The 21,430-nt window shown below is 42.4% G+C and overlaps 2 protein-coding genes across 3 annotated transcripts in view; one reads left to right on the top strand and one right to left on the bottom strand.

Moving 5' to 3' along the window:
* The window catches only part of LOC307248537 (neurobeachin-like), a gene marked incomplete at both ends in the record, with an annotated part of 199,544 nt that overhangs the window by 31,753 nt on the left and 146,361 nt on the right, over positions 1-21,430 (bottom strand). For both annotated transcript variants that reach the window (XM_080024948.1, XM_080024947.1), the window contains 3 exons: positions 880-995; positions 1,693-1,795; positions 1,884-2,001. In XM_080024948.1, the coding sequence (XP_079881074.1) occupies positions 880-995; positions 1,693-1,795; positions 1,884-2,001 (337 nt within the window). The remainder of the gene's footprint in view (positions 1-879; positions 996-1,692; positions 1,796-1,883; positions 2,002-21,430) is intronic.
* On the top strand, positions 19,749-20,828 carry mab21l1 (mab-21-like 1; the record flags this gene model as incomplete). The annotated part of the gene is made up of 1 exon (XM_080024949.1): positions 19,749-20,828. The coding sequence occupies one exon, from the start codon at positions 19,749-19,751 to the stop codon at positions 20,826-20,828; it is 1,080 nt and encodes a 359-aa protein (XP_079881075.1).

Consider the following 21,430-nt stretch of genomic DNA (forward strand, 5'->3'; position numbering starts at 1 on the left):
ACATTGTGAAAAGCAAGCAGTGGGCAGAATGTGGAGGAAGAGTTGGCTGTGTGCTGTTCAACCTGGTGGTTTGTGAGTCCTGAGTTGGGGGGTGGCAGGATGTTAATAACAGTGGAATAGTGTTTAATTAGAAGACCACTTCCCGTTCGCACCTCTTCCCAGCACTTCACCCCCCGCCTGTCTGCCTCCCCGCACTATTCTGACAACGCTGTCAGCCCGGGTCATTACCGGTGGATTTTTAATGAATTTTGGGCATGTTTTTCTGTCTGCCTTACATCTAATTAGCTGACAATAATGTATCGAACTCGAGCGCCAGCTAAATATAAATATGCATGAATATTATGCAGCGAGAGAGAGGGGATGACACCTCTCAGAGCAAGAGTTGCGTGCAGCCTCTCTCGCCTTCCCTGTTAGTTTGCGAGTTCAGATCAGAGAGTCGACAACAGAACCTCTCAACTCCGCAGACACACACATGTGTACGTGCTCACAAAGCCAGGCACTAATTATCTGGCACAATCTGCTGTGTGCCTGCTCTTCGCTTCAAAACAGCACACTCCCCATGCACAGTGAAGTCTAACCACGCCGAGCACACCGCCTAAGGTTACCATGGATTCCTAAACAAATATGACATACCTGAGGCCACTTATAGTGTGTTTCCACCACCACTGACACGTACAGTTTATTGATCATGATAGCTAAACTTAATGTCATAAGACTTAACACTTTCAAAAGTTGCACATGTCGCCCCCATTAGGAAGAAAACAAATCCGAATCTATCTATTTAACTGACGGCTGCGAAAAAAAAGAGAATATTTTATTTCTCTACCTTCAGCTAGTTCCAAATTTAAAAAAGCAAAGTTTCACTGGGGAATACTTTACCGGCGATAGTGTTGAGAAACATCAGGTATTCAAAGTTGGAGATCTCTCTCCTCTGCCAGCGCTGGGTCATGTTGGAAGACTTGAAAAGCTGCCGAGGGGTGGCCATGGAGATGCGCCTGGAAAAAACATTTCCACAACAAATCAGAAAACAGAAGGCTGGTGTTAGTTACAGCTTTTTTTTAAAGTTATAGCGTTAAAAACTAAAACTTTATGTGAAGCCATGCCTAAATTGAGATAAGTGGCTGCATCACAGATTTGATAGCTGATTACCAGCTGTAGTATCTAAGTTTTAGAATTAACATTCTGAGATGAAGACAACACATTAAATGTCAAGCCACAAATGAGAGAATAATTGTGGTGGTTTGGACACCATTTCGATTAAATGAAAGCTAGGTTCAAATCACAAATTCATTTACATATTTGTTCATTTAGGATGTTTTGCTTTACATCCACTCACTTAACCTAAGACATAAGGAAATGTACTTGTTCCGTAACAGTGTATAAATAGGCCTGTTAGTGCTATCAGAGAGTCTACAGGGAATCTGTGGATTTTCCTGTGGTCAGTGGTCTGGATGCAGCCATGCTGTATAAAGTCTTCTGTCAGAGAATTAGGTCAGTTCAGTCAGGGTCAGTGCACATCCACTTCAATGACTGGAGCAATGGGACTTCAAATGACTCTGCTGCGAGCCATGCTGCACAGAGGCCCCACCGCACAACACAAAGGAGGGAAGAGTGGCCGTGAGGGAATGACAATATTAGAAATACTTAGCAAGTGTTAAGTTTATTTCCATTTGGCATATGTGTGTGACCCACCTGGCTTGTGGAAGACCATAGCTGGTGCCCACTCCCACTCGAGGAAGACTGTAGACCACTTTCTTTACCGTGGCTTGGTCGGGGAAGTTGAACATGACCGACGCTGTGAAAAACGGTGACAGATATGACTTAGTGGCGAAGAGAAAGAGGAGCATGGATTTCAAATGATGTACTTGGCACATTCCGCTTACTTCTGTTGGCCATAAAGACCTCCATGGCTGTGTTCTGCAGGAGGTAGCGTCGGGAGAACACCGCCCGGATCTCACTGAACATCCACTTCCCATGTAAACCCTCAGTGTACACCAAGACCTGGAGGGGCAGAGAGAGAAGAGAAGTCCTCAGGTTATAATAGCAGTAAAACCAGAGACAATGTCATACGTGGTATAAGGGCCATTTTTCATTAAAGTTTCATATTACAAAACCAGAAAAAAATCGCCAACACAGTATATGTAGGGTACATCACAATGGGCTATTCAATTATTGCATAGCATGTGATCTACAATGGATTAATCTAACTATAGTCTCGCAAAGCCAGACCAAACTACAGCAAGTAGTAATCTAACTACGATGTCACTTCAATGAAAATTTCATGAGTTTTATTCAAAATGTAATATAACGTTCATCATTCGTTATTCAACTCGTAACACAAAGCATTGCCGAGACCTTGCACCATATATCAAAGCACTTTTCTGCACAATATGAAGCTATCTACAGATTCTCTTTCAGTATCTCACACTTTTTCAGTAGGTCGTAAAAACTCATTCGAGCAAGGCGATGAGTTACCCCCTGGGTAAATCACACCTACATAATCAATAAAAACCATCTCGGCGAGGAGAGCGCAGACACAGGATCATTAGTGTTTGTAGCACCACTGGGGCTGCAGGTCCATACACAGTAAAACCCACACACTTGTTCTGACAGGTGAGAATGGTCCCCTTGCACACTTTTCCCCGCCACCGGCCCCCCATCTCACTTTCCTATGACTGTCCAACAGTAGACGCCGAGGAGCACCACATCAAGTCCCCAGGTTATAATCACACATGTCTTAAGTTCAGAGAGTGTGAGAGGATAAAGATATAACAGGCCAGTAAGATGCTAGGCCGTACAGTAGTGTGTGTGTGTGTGTGTGTGTGTGTGTGTGTGTGTGTGTGTGTGTGTGTGGGTGTGCGTGTGGAGGTGATTGAGGTGGACTAGTAGTGAGGGAGGGAGGGAGGGAGGGAGGGAAGCGAGAGTGAGATGTTCAGCTGGGTTAGGTCTGATGCTAATGCTCATTTAAAATAGTGACAGGCTGGAAGAGTGCAGCGCAGGGCTAGGGCTGCCTTAATTTCTCCCTGGAATAGCTCATGCCCGACCTCCGTGCCACAGCCAAAATCTCTGGAGCTCAATTAAAATTGGATTAGGTGGAGATGCTCTGGATGTGCAGCACAGCATCTCTGGTTGCTCTCCTCCCTCCCCAGTATAATGCCCTTGCCTGACACCTCTGCACCCTCCCTCCCCCCAACTCAAACAGTTGTCATAGATACAGCGTGGCCCAGAGGAGGCAGCTTGCTGACTAGAGGAGGAGAGGAAGGGAGGAGAGAGGGAGGGAGGGAGGGAGGGAGGGAGGATGAGAGGGAGGTCTATGGAGCTGTGGGCAAACTGTTGAGGGCCAGCAGCAGCTCACTAGAGAGCAGGGCAGCTTTCATCTACCCTCATAGATCTGCAGCCAGATGTTTTGGAGGTAGTTCTTAAGAGTGCAATGCTGAAAGGCCAAATCATACAGATATGCATCATGGGAAGGCTACAATATAACTGCTTACTCCATCAAGGCGCCAGCAAGCTGTTATTTAAATACCTATTTGAATGTCTAGAGACTTTTAATGGGTTGTCATTATTAGCAAAGTTTATTCATTGTATAGTTTTAATAATTGTATTTTAACAGTGCCAACATTTTGCATTCTGAATTCTTAATATGTTCTTTCTTTCATGTACTATATCATTATTGTTCTTTATGAAAAAGAATAATAAAAAAATGCAGCTTACATAGGTAACGAACAAATAGTTCAGGTTGTTCAGAATTGAAAAATGTATCAAAACAGCAATACTATAGTAACTCTTAACCAATGGTCAATAGAATAATATTTTAGCACTGGCTGTTGCGTGTTGCCCAGCTAGCTAGAGTGAACATTTTGTTGAGATGACAAGGCGCAGGCCAAAGGGCTAGCTGTCAACAAAAGAGAGGCTAAAGAGGAGAGAAAAAGAGCCGATTTCAAACAGCCCAGATCAGAAAATTTGTCATAACAACAAAGCTTTTCGGTCTAAACCAACACACACACACACACACACACACACACACACACACACGGGGGCCCTGTAGACTTTAGAGGAGATTTGACAAAGCCCAGCCCCTAATTTTTTTTTTGGTGGAGGCCCAGCTGTAAAAAATGCCATTTAATGAACCTGTCTGCTGAAGCTGTCCCCTGCCTGTCAGAGGTGTCAGCCCAGTGACAAGCGCTGGGGACCGCCGCCTCCAGTCACAGACAGGCCTGCCAGCTGGAGACTTCGGCCCCAATCTAATCACGCCACCAGGAAAGGGGACCAGGGCGCTCTGCTATGGGTCTGTCACGGCTCAGGGCTGGGGGAGGCAGTGTGTGTGGTGAGGGGATGAGGGGTGGAGGGTGGAGGGGTCTGGGTATGGTCCACACAGCACAAGCCTTTTGTTTCCACCACACAGGTCCCTCCACGCAGCCTCATTAGGAGCAGCACAGGCGCATGCGCTGCTCCGCTCCGCCAGCTGCAGGGAGATGTATCTCTCTAACAGCATAATAGCAATAATGCAATTTAACATCTCTGTCCTCTCTTTCCTTTTCTCTTCTTCTCTCCACTGATTTGACAGAGATCAGGCTGCCTTCCGCCTGTTGGAACATCACAAGGTTGGAAAACGGAAAGGAACAAAAAATGTTGTGACAGATGAGATGAGGTGACACCGGTGTTTAGGCTGAATCTCATATATATATATATATATATATAAATAAATAAATGTACGGACACGCAAATGGAGCACATCATACTTAAAAAGAGAGGCCCCTTTTACGCATGGAAATAGATTCTAATGGTATCTGACTTCCGTATAGCTTTCACCCCACATTGGCTGAGACACTCTGACAAGACGTTATTAATAAATCTAATGAAGCATTTTTTTCCTCTAAAACCTGATGCAATTTTCTCCCATATGGAAGAATACAATCCCTCTTCACTCACTGCATTTACAGCACAACAGGAAAGAATAATATAATTCAGTGAGACCTCCAAGCCAGCATGACTGATATATTTATATGAGAGTGTGGAGCACTCTGACAACCTGGTATCACAGCACCTCTGCAGCATTCTTCTAAGATTTGTCTAATAGGCTTCCACTATAAAGCCTCAACAACTGCCATGGTCCCCAGGCGGCCAGAGAGAACTGCGGAGTGGGAGAATAAGGGGAGGATACGAAGGGGCCGTTTCATTTTGAGTGATATGACTACTCCCTTAGGGGCCAGTGGGATGGATTTCACACATGGCAATTTGGGGGATCAGCACACCCAGCGTATATACTGTATTCAATGGCTGACCCCAGGCAATATGGGCCAAATCTGTGAAGAGGTTGAGCAGTAGGAGAAGGCGAAAAGGGAAAGCATAAAAGACCGGTAACAGCGAGAGCAGAGAGAGAGCTACTCTCAGCTAAGTGGGAGAGCATCCATAGCAGCCATATGATGCAGTAGAAAGGGTCACAGATTAAAAAATTTACAAATAGATGTATTTGAATTGAAACGCATAAGAAGCTGAAATCAGAGCTATCAGAACAACGGACGAAAAATTACTTAAGGGTCCGAAACATGTAAGATTTGTATTTACTTATTTAAAATCATCATCTCCTCTTTACTGCGAGGATTCAGAATAGCATTGCATAGAGGGGCATTTTATTTTTTAGAATTTCTTTAAGTGGAAATTTCCAATGAACAATGAAACCAAAACTATCTGCCTGTTAAATACCGCCAGGAGTACGGAAGAAAATAAAAACATTTGTAAATTCAATGTGTATATAAACGTAGGAATAAATACAATGTATGTATTATCCTTTCGACAAATCACTCAGGTGTTCCCAGCAAGTAAACTAATGTTGCCTTATAAAACTTTAGAAAGCTATGCAGAAAAGAATCTGAAAGGTATCTGACCATGATGCGCCATGATCCAAATTTATTTAAACTTAAATCCCTTTTTGCATCCTGCAAAGATTTATAACGTATGCCAGAGCCTCAAAGCATGCTTCACATTTGATCCTTTCTTAACGTGACAACTGCTATGAAGTGTAAAAACACAAAAATGTAAAGAGATTCCACCAGATTATAAATATAAAAAAATCAGCATTCCACTTGGTTCCTCTATGTGAGAGCCGTATCTCAACTTCAATAAAGTATCAGGCTCCTAATGCAGGTATTGGGGGGAAACAAGATTCAGATTTGCATAATCAGTGTCACTATACATTTGGGTGGTAGCTGGAGTGTGGCAAGATGACACAGCTTGGGTGCTCTGGCAAGACCAGTGGGATAAAGGAGATGAATATGCATTAAACATGCTGGCAGTTCACTGCCCAAAATGTCCAGCCAAGTTTGTCAATAACATTTATGTCAGGGATGGTATTTCACCCACATTAGCAGGCCCTGCAGCGCTGTCTTCAACACTGCCACGGTGGGACAGGTGGGAGGAGCCCTTTCTGTTAGTATGCAATTTCTTCTTGAAGAGTCGTGACTCTTTAAACATTCTTTATCAGGCTGTGTTACAATATAAAGCCTCAGGAAATGCAATGAAAAAAAAATCAAAACAGTTTTGCAGTTACCTATAGCGATGATACACATCAAGTGGCTTGGCAACAAGCTATGACGCCTGCAGAAGGCTTCGGATAGAAGTCCAAAATATGAGACTATAATAATTTTCTTGCTGACCTTAGCAATATCTAGCGTGGTCCAAATGAAAATTGAGCGGAAGTAGGTAGGCGGGCGGTGCCAGGCTAAGCAATATCCACAGTGTAGCACGTAGTGTGCATATACCAATGCAGTAGGAAAATACATATTTAATACAGATTTCAGTTTTTGCCTCCTCCCTGTAAGTAGTAACTTCATTATGGCTTGCAAGTAGAGTATATCTAGCGAGTAAACAAATAAAGAAAGGGGCGAAACAAACAATTTATGAAACATATGAACATGCTCCAGCATTGACCATCCACAGCCACATAACGCACACACACACATATTTAGTGAGCACATCATCCAGATAAACAGCTTGAGGAGGCCTTCACTAAGGAGCTTGAGGGAAGGGATGCAGTCTTTTGCTATCAGTATAGCTTTTCCTAATGGGACTTTCTCAGGGACTTGTCAGCCTTAAGATGACTGAAATCTCCCCGGCCTGGGCACCAGCTTCCTCTGGCTGCCACTGAATGCCAAGCTGATCGCTTTAAATCAAACTTTTTTTTTGTGGTTGATGTGTGGGAGGGATAGGGGCTCACATCAAGACAGAGAAGAAAAGAAAGAACAAGACAAGGATGGAGAGGCGGAGAGACAGAGGAGGAGAGGGACAGAAAGAGCAAGTGGTTAGACGAAAGGGCCTGATGAGCAATGAGCGCTTCACTCCTCCTCAATTAATCTTGTCTCTCTACCTTTGCTTTGGCGCTTCCCTCAGCACCGAGGCAATAACGGCACCCTCATCCATTATCCTTTTATCCTGGTTATTCACTGGGAATTGCTTAATAATATGCTACAGAATTGTCCTCCTTCGTATAATTCTTTCTGTCATTCGCAGTATATCATGTGGAAAACACACAGCCCCCTTTTCCGCCGGACGCTCTTTGAGGATTATCCTGGGTGACACCTTCGGGATGCAGCCAGAATTTGGCGCATCATTTTTTCCAGGCATAGAGTGGAATTACCCTGACTTATCTGTCATTGCCAAAAGCACAACCAGCCACTGAAGGGGGCCAAAGCAAAAGGTGGAACAGGTTCTTATCGGCTCCTTTGAACGAGAGCACTTGTAAATTTATGCTAATGAGTAGCCTTTTGTCAACCAGGCTCACCCCTTGGGGTTGAACGGGGCCTTGCAAGGGATGATAATCTGGCTGTTGAGTGCACTGGATAATTTGTACTTTATCCTCATGTAATTATATAGTTTAAATCTTTTTAACCAATGCTAATCCTACGACATGAGGAAGTGTCTTCACCGTGTCTGTGGTTCTTAGCGGCACTAGTTAGAGTCTGCATCTGGCTCTCTCTCATAAAATCACGTAGGAGGAGTGCTGCACTGATATAATTACTTTGACTTTCTGTAGCCCGCTCTTTGAATCCTCATATCGTTTTGATCCACCTTAGCAGGCAGGCAGGAAGCCAAGCTAGCAGCCTGGGGGTATGGGAGACAGCTCAAAAAAAGGTGAGAACATTCAAGCACAGCTGAAAGAGCCCTCCCCATTTTGAGTCAAGAAAGAAAGATGCAGGAGACCAGGGAAAATGGACTGAAAGGAGTAAAACTAAGTGCAGCAGGACGGCTTTTTGAGGTCCCTGTGTCGTCCAGTGGGACTCCAGGCCATCTTGTGTGCCTGCCAAAGCCGACAGCCCTTGACAAGCTGCTTGGCGTGCTGTAATTTGACTAATTACATTGGATTAGACCATATTAATGCAAGCTGTTTTCTCTAGGGTCACTGACCCACCCAGTGTGTCCCCTTGCTAGTTTCTCCCTATTCGATGTAAACAAAACATACACAAGAAGGAAACTAGACCCTTTGTTTTCTTGAAATTCAAAAAACAATGAACAAACGCGTATCTATATCCCTGATGTTATTTTTATAATGGGAGAGAATGTGTTACAAAGAATTCACAGAGAAAGCTGTGAGATAGAACCAGGCACTCTCCTGAGGCACATCATCACAGGACTCTTTGAATCCTTTGCATGCTTTTTTTTCTCCTCTCTGTGCCGGAAAAGAAAAACAAAATAGGGACTTTTAATACCCTCACAGAAATCCCAGAGTTTACAAAAATAAATGTACCTATGGAGAACGAGGCAGGATTACTTGTGCAAAATTTAATTTTAATTTATTTTTTTATTTTAGCAAAATATCAGGATGAAATCGGGGTAATCTTGCACTTGTTTTTATGTGTGGTTTGGTCACACTGTTGTTTTTCTGAGGAAATGTTGTGTTGAAATCCATGATTAGAATAAATAATAAAGGACACATTGTTTGATCTGGGTAGATATACTCAGAAAACCAGAAATAATCCTTATTTGTTCAAAGAAGGAGGGAAAGCAACCAATCCTCAGTTGCATTAGCAAAACTCCAAAACCAAAGAGGGCAAATGAGCCTATGTGTGTTTTAATACAAATGCTCTCCCAATTGTACCAAATCAATTTGAGTTTTGCACAATGGAGAGGCAGCCTCACTGTTTGTATGTGCTCCTCTGCCTTGAACATGGTGTAATAATAGTCCTAAACTAGGCGTTATGAAGACAGAATACCAAAGAGGCTTACTGCCGGGGTTTCATGAAACATTTAGGCAAAAAGTTCCAAGGGCTGAAGATGATGAAAGAAGGTAAGCTTGGAAAAGGGCTTCTGGGATCCACAGCCCTTATTGTACAGAAGTCACATCATATTAATACTGAGGGCCATTTGCAGCCTTTCTTCTCCTGAGCTTTTCAGAACGGATTAAGCTATGAAAACTCAGAAATTACTAAAGCACCTATTAGGCATTATGCTCAGCCTTTCTCCTCTTTCCCTTTGAAAGCCATTGAATGTGCTTCACTTCACTCACACTTCAATTCACAAAGTTGTTTGCAGACTTGAAAGAAGGGCCATCTAACTACAAAACGTGTCATGTAGAATGTATATTTCCACTTGTGCTATAAGAGTCCCATCCATGCAATTTGTAAATAAAAGAAAAATATTTACTCATATATAAACACTATTTGCCATTGTATCACCATTATAACCAGGCAGTTTATCAAAAAGTCTCTGAGAGCGTGAACAAGGGCCAGTATTGCTATAGGGCTCTCTCAGGCTCTCCGTACCCCTCTTTGCCTTCTCAATGCCTCTTCAAAGAAGCACAGGGAGTGCATGAATTGTAATTATGGGCTCCTAACAGGATTCAAGAGCGCCCAAACGATGGCACTTGAGAACCAGGTCGTGTGGAGTTAAACGGCTGTCAGACACTCAAAGCTCCCCAGCATGTGAACAAATCCACAAAGGCTGGATATGTGTGTCCACTTCTAGGGCCCTCCTACCCACTTTCCCTCTCATAGAGGGAGATTAAAGAACAACTAAGGCCCCTTTTAAAGACATTTTTCTGCATTTATACTAACCTTGGAACTTAAGTTTCCACAGAGGTTACAGCTTTCCAGGTAAAATACCTAACCTCAAACCCAAAGTTAATGTTTGTTAAATGTTGCATTTGACCAGTAAAAATATTTATATGAAGTAATGAATCAATGACAAATTGAAGGTAAATGAGAGCATGTGAAGGGGGAAGCAAAGGCTTGTGAGAGGTCAGGTAATTGGTACCACCTGGGTAACCAATCCAACCACAGTGTCAGATTATCTGCCGACCTCGCCTCAAGAGTAACGGAAAAGATCATCTGTGCTCCCCAGACAGTTTCAATGCCTCACCGGGGCACAAGACCCCTCACTACACATTAAAGAGTCCAGCCTTCAGTCAGGGCCCTATCCCACTTCAGCCCCATCCCCACTCTCCAAAAGAAGCCCAAAGAAACACAACCTGCAGCGTGAAGTCCCTATGCATGACCCCTTATTAATCTCCTAATTGGATTGAGAGCCGCTGAGAAAAAAAAATTGAACATTGTTCATTCAGCGAGAGATTTTCTTTGGCATTCCTTCCAGTAGTTTGCCTCTACAACAATAACATTCAAAATCAAGTCCCTTTTCAAAACACAACCAGATTTTCCCCCAAAATGGGAGTATAGGCAAAACCTTTTTCACCTTTTCTTTTAAGGCAAAGCACTATTTGGTTTTCACAGGGTGCCTGTGACAGGCTGAAACAAAGCTCGGCACTGGCCATTGTGTAGCCTTTCACCGTTGTAATGGTCTTAAAATGGCTACAAGAGAGGGCCCTATTCAGCACTGACCAGGCTGCTCGGCTCTCTCTTCTCCATATCCAAGAGAAACTCTGCACTATAAGCGGGAACTATGAGGTCAGCTGATGAGTGAATGAGGGACTCATAACCACAGTCTGAGACTATATCAGTGCTTGTACAAGTTCTCAACACATTTACACTAATTATAGAGAATAAATAGTGCAATAACAACAACATCAATCAAGTTCATTATGGGAAAATAGCATAATGACAATAATTACAATAATATCTCATTAAGAAAGAGAATGAGAGACAGGGGAGATTTAATGGCAGACAGGTGTACAACACACTGCAATTATGGAACCTGAAATTAGCTCATTGCCTCGAGGCAAACAGAAGAGAAAGGGAAGGTTGTAAGTGAGGGAGTGTGTGTGTGTGTGTGTGTCTGTGGCGGGGGCTGTTTTCAAAGCTGGGAGTAGGACTGATAGAGAGAGGCTCACTGACAAAAAAGGGAATTGCAAATAAGCAAACAAAAATGTCTTAAATGTGTAAATTAGGGGGGAAAAATAAGAGGGAAAAGCAGCTTTTCCCTGCAGACCGGAGCCTTAGATGAGAAGGGAGCAGCGAGACGTGATCAAGGGGAGCCATGGAGCGCTGCGGCAGGCGTCAAGATGAGCATTCAGCCAGCGACTGGCAGCTTCTCCTTTTCCAGTCAATCATTCATTACAGAGCCAAGTGCTGCGGAGGAGTGCCTTCTCATTTTGACCTATCATATTACTGCCTCTGTAAACTCCTAATCCTCCCTTCGTTAGATGGTGTCAACAGCCGACATGCTCTCACCCCGGCTGCTGCTGCTGCACTCCCCTGCTCAGATACCTCCAGAAGCACCCTGCCAAGACCCGCAGAATTGACACCCTAATAAAATCGTTTGAAATTTAACAAGGTGGAACGGCCCATTTGTATCCCTCTTCCGTAATACTTTCATCCACCTTTTTTGACTTGTTCGTTTTTTAATCATTAGAAACAGATTAAGAACATTTATTTTGAAATTAGTTAACTTTTATTTGTTATGTTTTAGCATCAATTCCAAGTGCCCAGTTTTCAGTAAGGAACATTAAAAAAAGATTCTGACTAGCGTTTCAGTCTTTCACTGGCTGGTTGGAGCTGCCTGCTTCTTTTTGCCTTGGGGCAGTTCCAGAGCAGGTGAAAGCCTTGAGGCAGGAACCTGCACATCAGCACTTTTTTCTGTCCATCATGACTCTTTCATGGGGAGCCTGTCTCCGGAGCTCCTCCACTATAGCATCCAGTGAGACGACTGCTCTAATGAGTCCAACAGATGAAAGCTCAGCAGGACAAAAAAACATTCAGGTACATTTCCACACACACAAACATACACACTTAGCACCAATCAGGTACTCGCTATGTGAGTGTTGTTATTTAGGTAAACAAAGGAATCGGATGGTTGTTAGAGAATAATAAACCAGATGAAGTATCTGTGTTTTGGCAGAACTCCAAAAAGGGAAGTCTTGGGTGATTGGGTCATGCTGATCACAAACAAAACAGCTAAACAATCCTATACTAGAGTTGATCACAAGCATATCAAATACCTAAACTGTCCTTCACTCACATGCATTAGAGCACAATCAAACACACACACACACACACACACACACATCCATAAAGTGTGTCGATCGGTAACAGATACCAGATAGTAGAGACTCAAGGAAATAGCAGCACTGATTTAGGTTGATTCTGCGTTTAGCTGATAGTGACACTGTCACGATAAAACTATGGCCAACAAACTTGATTTATTTCGTAAAGACAAGCCTTTGTAGTCTGTCAGGATCTCAAAATATCTTATACCTTACTGGGAATATATTTATGTTAATCTTTTAGATAAACTTTGTCATGGTTGAGACACACCTACTGCATAACACGGTTTGAGGGACGTTAATTACCATGTAAAATAAGCAATTGGCATCCTGGCCCATATGTCCCACTTTTTCAGTGAGGAAGATGGAAATTAGGTGGGCTAGATTTGATTGTGACATGCACTCCCGTCTGTGCCCCCACAATGTGTGGCTTTGCCAGTAACAGGCTAATATTCAGCACAGCTCACCACCACCAGAACTAATGAAAGTAGACAAAATGTCTCTGCTGCCATCTTTGTCTAGCATCCGCTCAGGGTGAAGCCTCCCTCTCGTTCCCTCCTTTCCCTTTCACCTCCCCTCTCTCCCCTCGCTCTCTTGAAGGCGGGGTGACAGCGGCATAAAATGGTGGCGAGCAAATGTGGCTTCCATGTGGCAGCAGTGGTGGGGGTGACAGGGCAGGCTGAGTCCAGCGCGAACTGCAGTGTGTGGCTGCTGCTTTAAAACAACCTGGATGGTCACCATGGAGGATCAGGGCAGAGCTGGTGAGAAACCAGCATTTACAAAGAAAAACAGCTCAAGATACAGGCATCCTTTACAAAAACAGATCAATGTAAACTTAGGGTCTATAGTGTCTTTTTTTAATAACCAACTACAAATCACACAATTATTCCCCGTAGGCAGCTTTAATGTTTTAATATGAAGAATTACACCCAAAATCATTTCTAGAAGAATGGCTCTTACTTGAACTAAGATGCTATTATATTATATGTAAATATCTGATATAAGACTTAAAGCTTCTAATCATAGAGGATTTCAAAATGTTGTTCAAATTGTAAAACCCTCTGTGACAAACTTATTATTTAAATTCATATAAATAAAAAATGCTTGAATATAAAGTAAAGTGTATCCATTCATGCATTAAACTAAGCAAACTCCCTTCAATCCAGCACTTTGTGGTTGAGTCATTAAGGGGGGGGGGGGGGGGGTTGTTAGTTAACCCTGAGCTCAAGACGATGATGGAGCAAGGTTATAAATCACAGAGTGAAACAAGGCAGACTCCTCACATTCATTAATGGAAATGATCTGTCAATATGCTGGAGTCAATTCACACGTGTCAGCTGGGCTCAGCACACAATGGGCCGGCCAACTTATGAACTCCCAGCACCACTCCGGCGAGTCCATAAAACAACTGGCATCGCCGCTGGGGAGCGCCCCGAGACACCACCCTCTTTCCACAGACCACCAGATGACACAGATGGGGCGAAACCAAACAAAGACGAGACTCCCTTTGTAAAGAGAGGGACCCCTTTCAAAAGCCATTCATGCAACAAATTGGGGAAATCTGGCCATGCAGCACTTGGGGTTTTGCTCTTTTATTAGCGTGAGCCTTACGTCACAGTAAGTGAAATCAGATTTATTGCCCTCTGCTACAAAATGAGGTTAAAATCATGCACAAATTTAAGACACAAAAACTTTTTTTAAAGCCATGTTAGCCAACAACTGTTTAGCTTTGTTAACCAACTACAGCCTGCTATTTTGTACATGAGCCAAAGGCCATTTTTCCTTTTACAAAACTTTGCCATCTTGCACAATAATGACCAAAAGCATCAACAAAGCTAATGAGGAAAACTACACAAAAGGACAACGCTGATCCATGCTTACATGTCCTCTCCTCTCTGCCAGAGTTGATGGATTGTTTGGCTAAATATAGAGCTAACTTTTCCAACATAACATATTTATATTGTTAAATCATCTTGACAAGCTTGCAAGCAAATGTAAGTTATTTATAGTTTCCAACTGTTTTATCCCTGTATTGGTTAAAGCAGCAGATCGCAATGATTTTTCGTAGTCACAGAGATTGATGACTATTTATACCAGTCACAGGTACTGTGTAGGGACTCTATTTTATGGTAGCTTTAAACAGCGTGAAGCTTTAGTATTTTCAAAGGCAGCCCACTGGTTGTGGAGGTTTGTTTCCATGTAGGTCATTAAATATGCACACACAGGCTTTCTCTTATTAGGGCCCTCTGCATTTTCCTTTTCTTGCTCCTTCTCAGCTGCACACCAGTGCTGCTGCAGCAATCTGCATAGAGGGACATTTGTCATCATTAGCCCTGCTCTGACAGTTGGCACCCGGCACCTCAGATCTCTAGGACTGGCAATTATGAACCCTTCATCCCTTATTTAGGCAACATAGCCTAATTTCATCACAGGCTTCACCAGCAGCATTTGATTACCAACAGTCCCAAACCTAGAACATGCCACCAATTCCCTTTGTTTGGCACTTCAATGTTCTAATACTCCCAGATCACGTGACACACAGGAGAGAACTGTGTTCACTCACAGTTAATCAGAGACTTGAAATTATAAGATACAAGGGCTGCAGAGAGGGACTGTAGACAAGCATCATGGGGTCAGTGGGTAGATGATTACAGCGCCCACCTTTAGATGCTAGACATCTCACAGACATTGAGATTAATCACACCACTGCTACTGCTGCTGCATGGCTGCCTTTTACAACAAACAAGATGGAAAGCCAGGCATATAGTTCTCTTTGATAAAGAAAAGAACATGAAAAGGAACTGCATGTTTCCATAAAAACTAGTAAATACATTTACAACAATCGAAGCCAGACCAATTTCTAGAAAGATAACAGGAAAAGACATGCTGAGTAAAGTAATAATAAACCAGCCATAATCCTGCTCCCGTCTCCAACACAGCCAATGTTTATTGTCATGTACAACCAAATACAAATGCTAAACTGTGTGCTAATAAAACAAGTGGAAAGCACTGTGCCAGCACTTTCACTACACTCAACTGCCAACAGCATAACCTGTGCAGGATAAAAAAAAACTGCACTTAACACATAAGCCTGTATTTTCCTTTAGTGAAACAAACCATACATTTTCCGGATCGTTGTTTTGGCAAACAAAACTGAATAGTATTCATGCTAAATTCATGCAAATACATGCATGTAATTTATCACGAAGGCTGACAAGCGTGCCATATTGCAGAGGGGAGGGGTGACGTGCCAAATGAAGCTGAGACAATCAATTAAGTTTCATAATTTACACTTTTCTCCATCTCGCCATTTCCTCTCAAACTTGTCATCCTGCTGATAGGTGTGGTGTTGTCTGTCTGTGTGTGCATATGCTACGGATATGGATTATTGTGAATAGAGCCTGTTGAGTTGATCACTAGAGGGTCTCAAAGAGCCTCTGGTTATGTGGTCCAGCTTCCTGACTTCTCCATAGGAGACTGCCAATACACAGCAGAGAATTAAACAAATGAATGGACAGGATCCAATGGGGGTCCTCACTGCAGCTCCAGGCCCAGAAATTAACTGGCCTCCTACAGAGACACCATATTGCTTGGAATAATAATGTTCCATTATTAAAAAATCCCAATGACAATTTCATTTTCTGACAAATAAAATTATAGAAAATGTGTCAACATGAGTGGCCATCCCATGAGATTAGAGTGTATTAGTTCTCACAGTTTGAGAGCCAGTGTTGATGTCACTTCTCTGAAGTGTCATTGCTTTTAATCTGATTTGTATAGAAATATGTCATCCTATTAAGTCCACTTTGACTAATCTGCATATTAGTTTAGGAGCTAGCTGATGAAATCCAATATGGCTTGAGATTCTCTCTTTCGAAACAAAATTAACCTAGCAATGTAATGAAAAAGCATATGGCAGACCATATTTGTTCTTATGTAATAGGATTATTAAATTACTACAACATCATCCATAATTATGATGCCATTCAGAAAATGTCTGGTCATAAAGGTCTTGATCCAGCTTAAAAGCAGTTAAATGATATAATTATATAGACCGCAAGCAAAACTATTACCGCAAAAACCTTTAGTTTATACAATATATTCAAAGCCAGAGCCACAGACGATTGTGTCAAATATTGGAGCATGGGTTTTTCATTTATCCCCCAGGGGTTCATATGTATATGTTTTTTTTAATGCTTGAGGCTTTATACTGCTTTGTACATTCAATTAGATGTTTTAGAAATATTAAGCTAATTTGTTTATGAATCCTAATGTGTTAGTTTAATATATATATATATATATATATATTGCTAATATGTATGTGGATAAATATTGCATAAAGCCTTAAGGACAAAATATAAAATAAAGCAACATACATTGAATGACTTTGGCTACAATCAGTAGAATAGAGTTTCAAGTCACTCAAAGGCCATCAGACAAGCACCATTGACCTTTATGCTGAGCCCTGTTAACAGGACGATCAGTCTTACCAGAGGAAAGGAAAAAAGAAAACTGGAGGAAAAAAGGAATAAGTGTAGAGGCATGCTCTGGCAACAAAGAGGCCTTCAAAACAGGGTCACATGCTTGTGCAAAAAATTAGGGGAAGTAGAAGTCATTGTATTGATTTATACAATCTTGCATGCATTTTGCTGGGTCAGAAATAGGCCTGAGCTGGAATCACTGCCCCATATATCACACTGGAGAGGGCCTCCAATGGCCTTGCGGGATGGCGATTGAAGCAACAAAGCTTGCAATGTTGTAATGGTAAAGATATGGCTAAGAAGATTGCATTGTCTGATGCTGGATCTGACAACTGCTGGAGTCTTGGGACTGCCGAGCAGGTTGAGTTACTGTGAGATCTGTGCAGCCACATGCTTTAGATTAAGAGGTGATAATCCCAATGAAAATCCCCCCTTCTATCACGCATACGCATGGCCAAAGGCTGGAGCGCAAACTCAAGAGGTGCAACTGGATTCTGAGGTATATCACTTGGAGCAAGATAGCCTGGAAAGTTAGGCTAGTCTGGTTTCAATAAAAGGCAAGTACCTGCTGGGCCACAGACAGTGGGAGAGAGAGTGGGAGAAAAAATACTATCAAAGCCTGAGAGGGGAAGAGGCTTTTAGCTACCTCTAACCACATGCAAACCTTCCATAATACCCTCCAGAAATGTCAGTGACAATACACATTTTCGGTTGTGAAGTTTAATCAGACCTTAGTGCAATAAGAACTAGAATGTAGACCGAATAGTATTATTTTAATTTCCTGATTAACCTTTATTAAGACCTTTTTTTTCGTGTTCCACAATTAATTAGAATTAATGAAGAAGAAAAAGTTGCTACTCCATATTTGTCATTTCTACCTAGGGCTTGCCAAGAAGCTACTGGCAGTGTGTCCATGATGACAGGCTATATGTTGATAATGGGAGTCACCTATCTATCATGGGTCCTTCCCCGCACACGCCATGCTACTGCTCAGCCGCATCCAAGTGGAGAGAGTCAGAGCTGACGTGCGGCGCTTTGCCCTCATAATGTCTGCTCTCATGCACTTCTGACTAGAGCAGAGGGACGAGTGTAAAAGCCTTTGTGCTCCTTATCTGATCCGTGCTGCATTATCGTTTTTGAAGTCCTCTTCAAAGCGGTGCAATGCATCTTGATAGAGATGGAGTGTCAGTGCATTGATGAGAGCCAGAGAGGGTTTCAGTGCAAGATCTCTTTATTGTGCATCACTGTCTGTCTACCAGAACAACATAGTTAAACACAACACACTAATGCATCTTGGGACTTCACATGCAATGGTCAACCATGTCAATGTTAATAGTTAGATTTGTAAGCATTTATTGTACCTTATTCATTTATTGATTTATTTTTATTCCTTAACATTCATCGTATATGTTGTGCTATTGTTGTTTTTGTTGCTATTATTATTACTATCTTGTTGTTAATTAAAATATACATGTATAATAATCAATAACAGATTATAGAATGCTATTGTATATTTGTCTGTAAAATGTAATTATCAATTTAGATCAACTGACATTGATTAATACTAATTTCAACATTACAAGCATTTTTTTATATATCATAAACACATTTACTGGTCTATGCATTTTGAGCAGTGTAAGAAACAAATGTGTGCCGTTTAATGAATGTATGGATGGAAATTTGTATCTAAATTGTTATCCAAGTCTTATAATATGCATGAATGAATTTACTGGCACTGGATACTTGCACAAAACATTCTATTTTGTTCCGGCGCAGTGAACGAGAAAAAAATATGAAGCTCAACATGTAGCTCAACGTATAGGCCTATACTAAAAATATAAACTCCCTCATGCATCACCTGATAATTAACGTGTCAAATAATCACAATTCTGTATACCGACTATTTAATTATTGTATTAATATGAGGCTTTAAAAACGAAACACAAATAAGACGAGCCTTATTTATAAAATACTATTATTTTTCCCGAGACTATCATTCATTCCATTCTAATTTGCATCTAATGCGCATTATGCAGAAGAAAAAAGATCCGTTCCCCTGGAAAAAATATATATAAAAATGCAAAGGTAAATGTTTTATTATCGTACATAAATAGCCTTCTTCAGCAATTCCAAATCCACCTACTGTTACATTAATGATTCAATATAACGGACTTTAAAAAAGTAGCAGATAGATCCCGAGTAAAAGCAACGTTACGCAGTGAAAATGTTTTTTTTCCTTCTCTCCAAACGCGTAGGTGTACTTCCGCTCCTCGATATACTATCACTACCTGTACTTTTTACTTGTATATAACACCCGGGGATGAATTTGTTTTCGATAAACTGGGAAGCGGTGACGCATCGGACAGCGATTGGACATCTTGGTTTCAACTCCTCCCTTATAATAAAGTGTGTGTGTGTCTCCCTGTTGTAAAACACAGCAACACCGGTCGCCTGCGTCAGGAGCGCACACTTCACTCTGCGCAATTACGCGGACCTTAGAACTGGCACAGAGATCAGAGAAACAACCAAAGTCATTTTTTCCATCTACTGAACCTCATAAGGTTGAAATGGACTTTTAATCAGACCATCTCATAAATTCGTGGACTTCCTTCTTGCACTTTAATTCAGTTAAAGGTACAGCAGCTGTGAATGTTATGATCTGATTATTACGCATGTGCTCTTAGCACAGCTTCGAATAGTTGTCTTAAAAATAGACATTTTTTTTTCTTTTTAAATAGCTTCTTTTCATTTTTAAATTGGCTCCCGTACAAACCGCCGCGTTGGATCCCTCGGCGTATTGCGAGACTCCGGTGTACAACCCGGATCTCTGCCCAAATATGATAGCCGCCCAGGCAAAACTGGTGTATCACCTCAATAAATACTACAACGAGAAATGCCAGTCTCGAAAGGCGGCCATCTCCAAGAACATCCGGGAGGTGTGCAAGGTGGTGTCGGATGTCCTGAAGGAGGTGGAGGTGCAGGAGCCGCGCTTCATCAGCTCTCTCAGCGAGATGGATAACCGCTTCGAGGGACTGGAGGTCATCTCGCCCACCGAGTTCGAGGTGGTGCTCTATCTCAACCAGATGGGAGTATTCAACTTTGTGGACGACGGGTCTCTGCCGGGCTGCGCCGTGCTCAAGCTCAGCGACGGCCGCAAGAGGAGCATGTCTCTCTGGGTGGAATTCATCACAGCCTCCGGTTACCTCTCGGCGCGCAAGATCCGCTCGAGATTTCAGACACTGGTGGCGCAGGCAGTGGATAAATGCAGCTACAGAGATGTTGTCAAAATGGTCGCTGACACAAGTGAGGTGAGGTTGCGCATTAGGGACAGATACATTGTGCAAATCACGCCGGCGTTCAAGTGCACTGGGATTTGGCCACGAAGCGCGGCACACTGGCCTCTCCCCCACATCCCCTGGCCGGGACCTAACCGGGTGGCAGAAGTCAAAGCGGAAGGTTTCAATCTTTTATCCAAAGAGTGCTACTCTCTGAACGGCAAGCAGAGCTCGGCAGAGAGCGATGCCTGGGTCTTGCAGTTCGGCGAGGCCGAGAACCGGCTCCTGATGGGCGGATGCAGGAAGAAATGCTTATCGCTCCTCAAAACCTTGCGCGACCGTCACCTCGAACTGCCCGCAACACCCCTCAACAACTACCACATGAAATCGTTGGTTTCCTACGAGTGTGAGAAGCATCCCAGGGAGTCGGACTGGGACGAGAACTGCCTGGGCGATCGCCTGAACGGGATTCTATTGCAGCTTATTTCGTGTTTGCAGTGCAGAAGGTGCCCGCATTACTTCCTGCCCAACTTAGACCTGTTCCAAGGAAAACCTCACTCTGCTCTAGAGAATGCAGCCAAACAGACTTGGCGACTGGCAAGAGAAATACTGACCAACCCCAAAAGCTTGGAGAAACTCTGAGGTAAAAAACAAACAAAAAAATGCTGTTTCACCTCGTCTTACAATTGTGGTTAAAGAGGCCTAACGAGCTCATAAACGGACAGAGAAATAAATATTGCCAACCAATTTGTTAAGTCTTGTAAAAATGCGACTGTCCTCTGTTGTTGAATATGTTTTGGCCGAGCCTGTTTCAAGATGATATTTTATTTCTACGACAGACAATTTAGTTGAGCATTATCCTTGTGCACCTTTTTTATTTTGGCAGTTTCAATATTTAGGAGCACATTTAAATTATTGGCTACCATTAATCCTCTTTCTCCGCGGTTGCCTAAAATTATAAATTTTCTTAAATGCTTTAAAATAAAGCCCCCGTGACAAAATTTGGAGACAAAAAATATATACATCCATCTGTACATGTTAGACTGTAAATACATTCATAGATTGTGATTCAAGTGGTCTGAAATTGTGAATGTTGTTCTGTGACACGTACATAGGATCCACCTGTTCTTATCTACTTCTGATCTTTTTCTTTATCTGGTAGAAACGTTATTAATTTATACTTGCATCAGTGGTAGTCTGATTCATCTGTTTCAATGGACATTGTCTTAATTTTTTGAAAGTTT

The sequence above is a fragment of the Ammodytes marinus genome (assembly GCF_949987685.1).
Source record: "Ammodytes marinus genome assembly, chromosome: 3".
Classification (NCBI taxonomy): domain Eukaryota; kingdom Metazoa; phylum Chordata; class Actinopteri; order Uranoscopiformes; family Ammodytidae; genus Ammodytes; species Ammodytes marinus.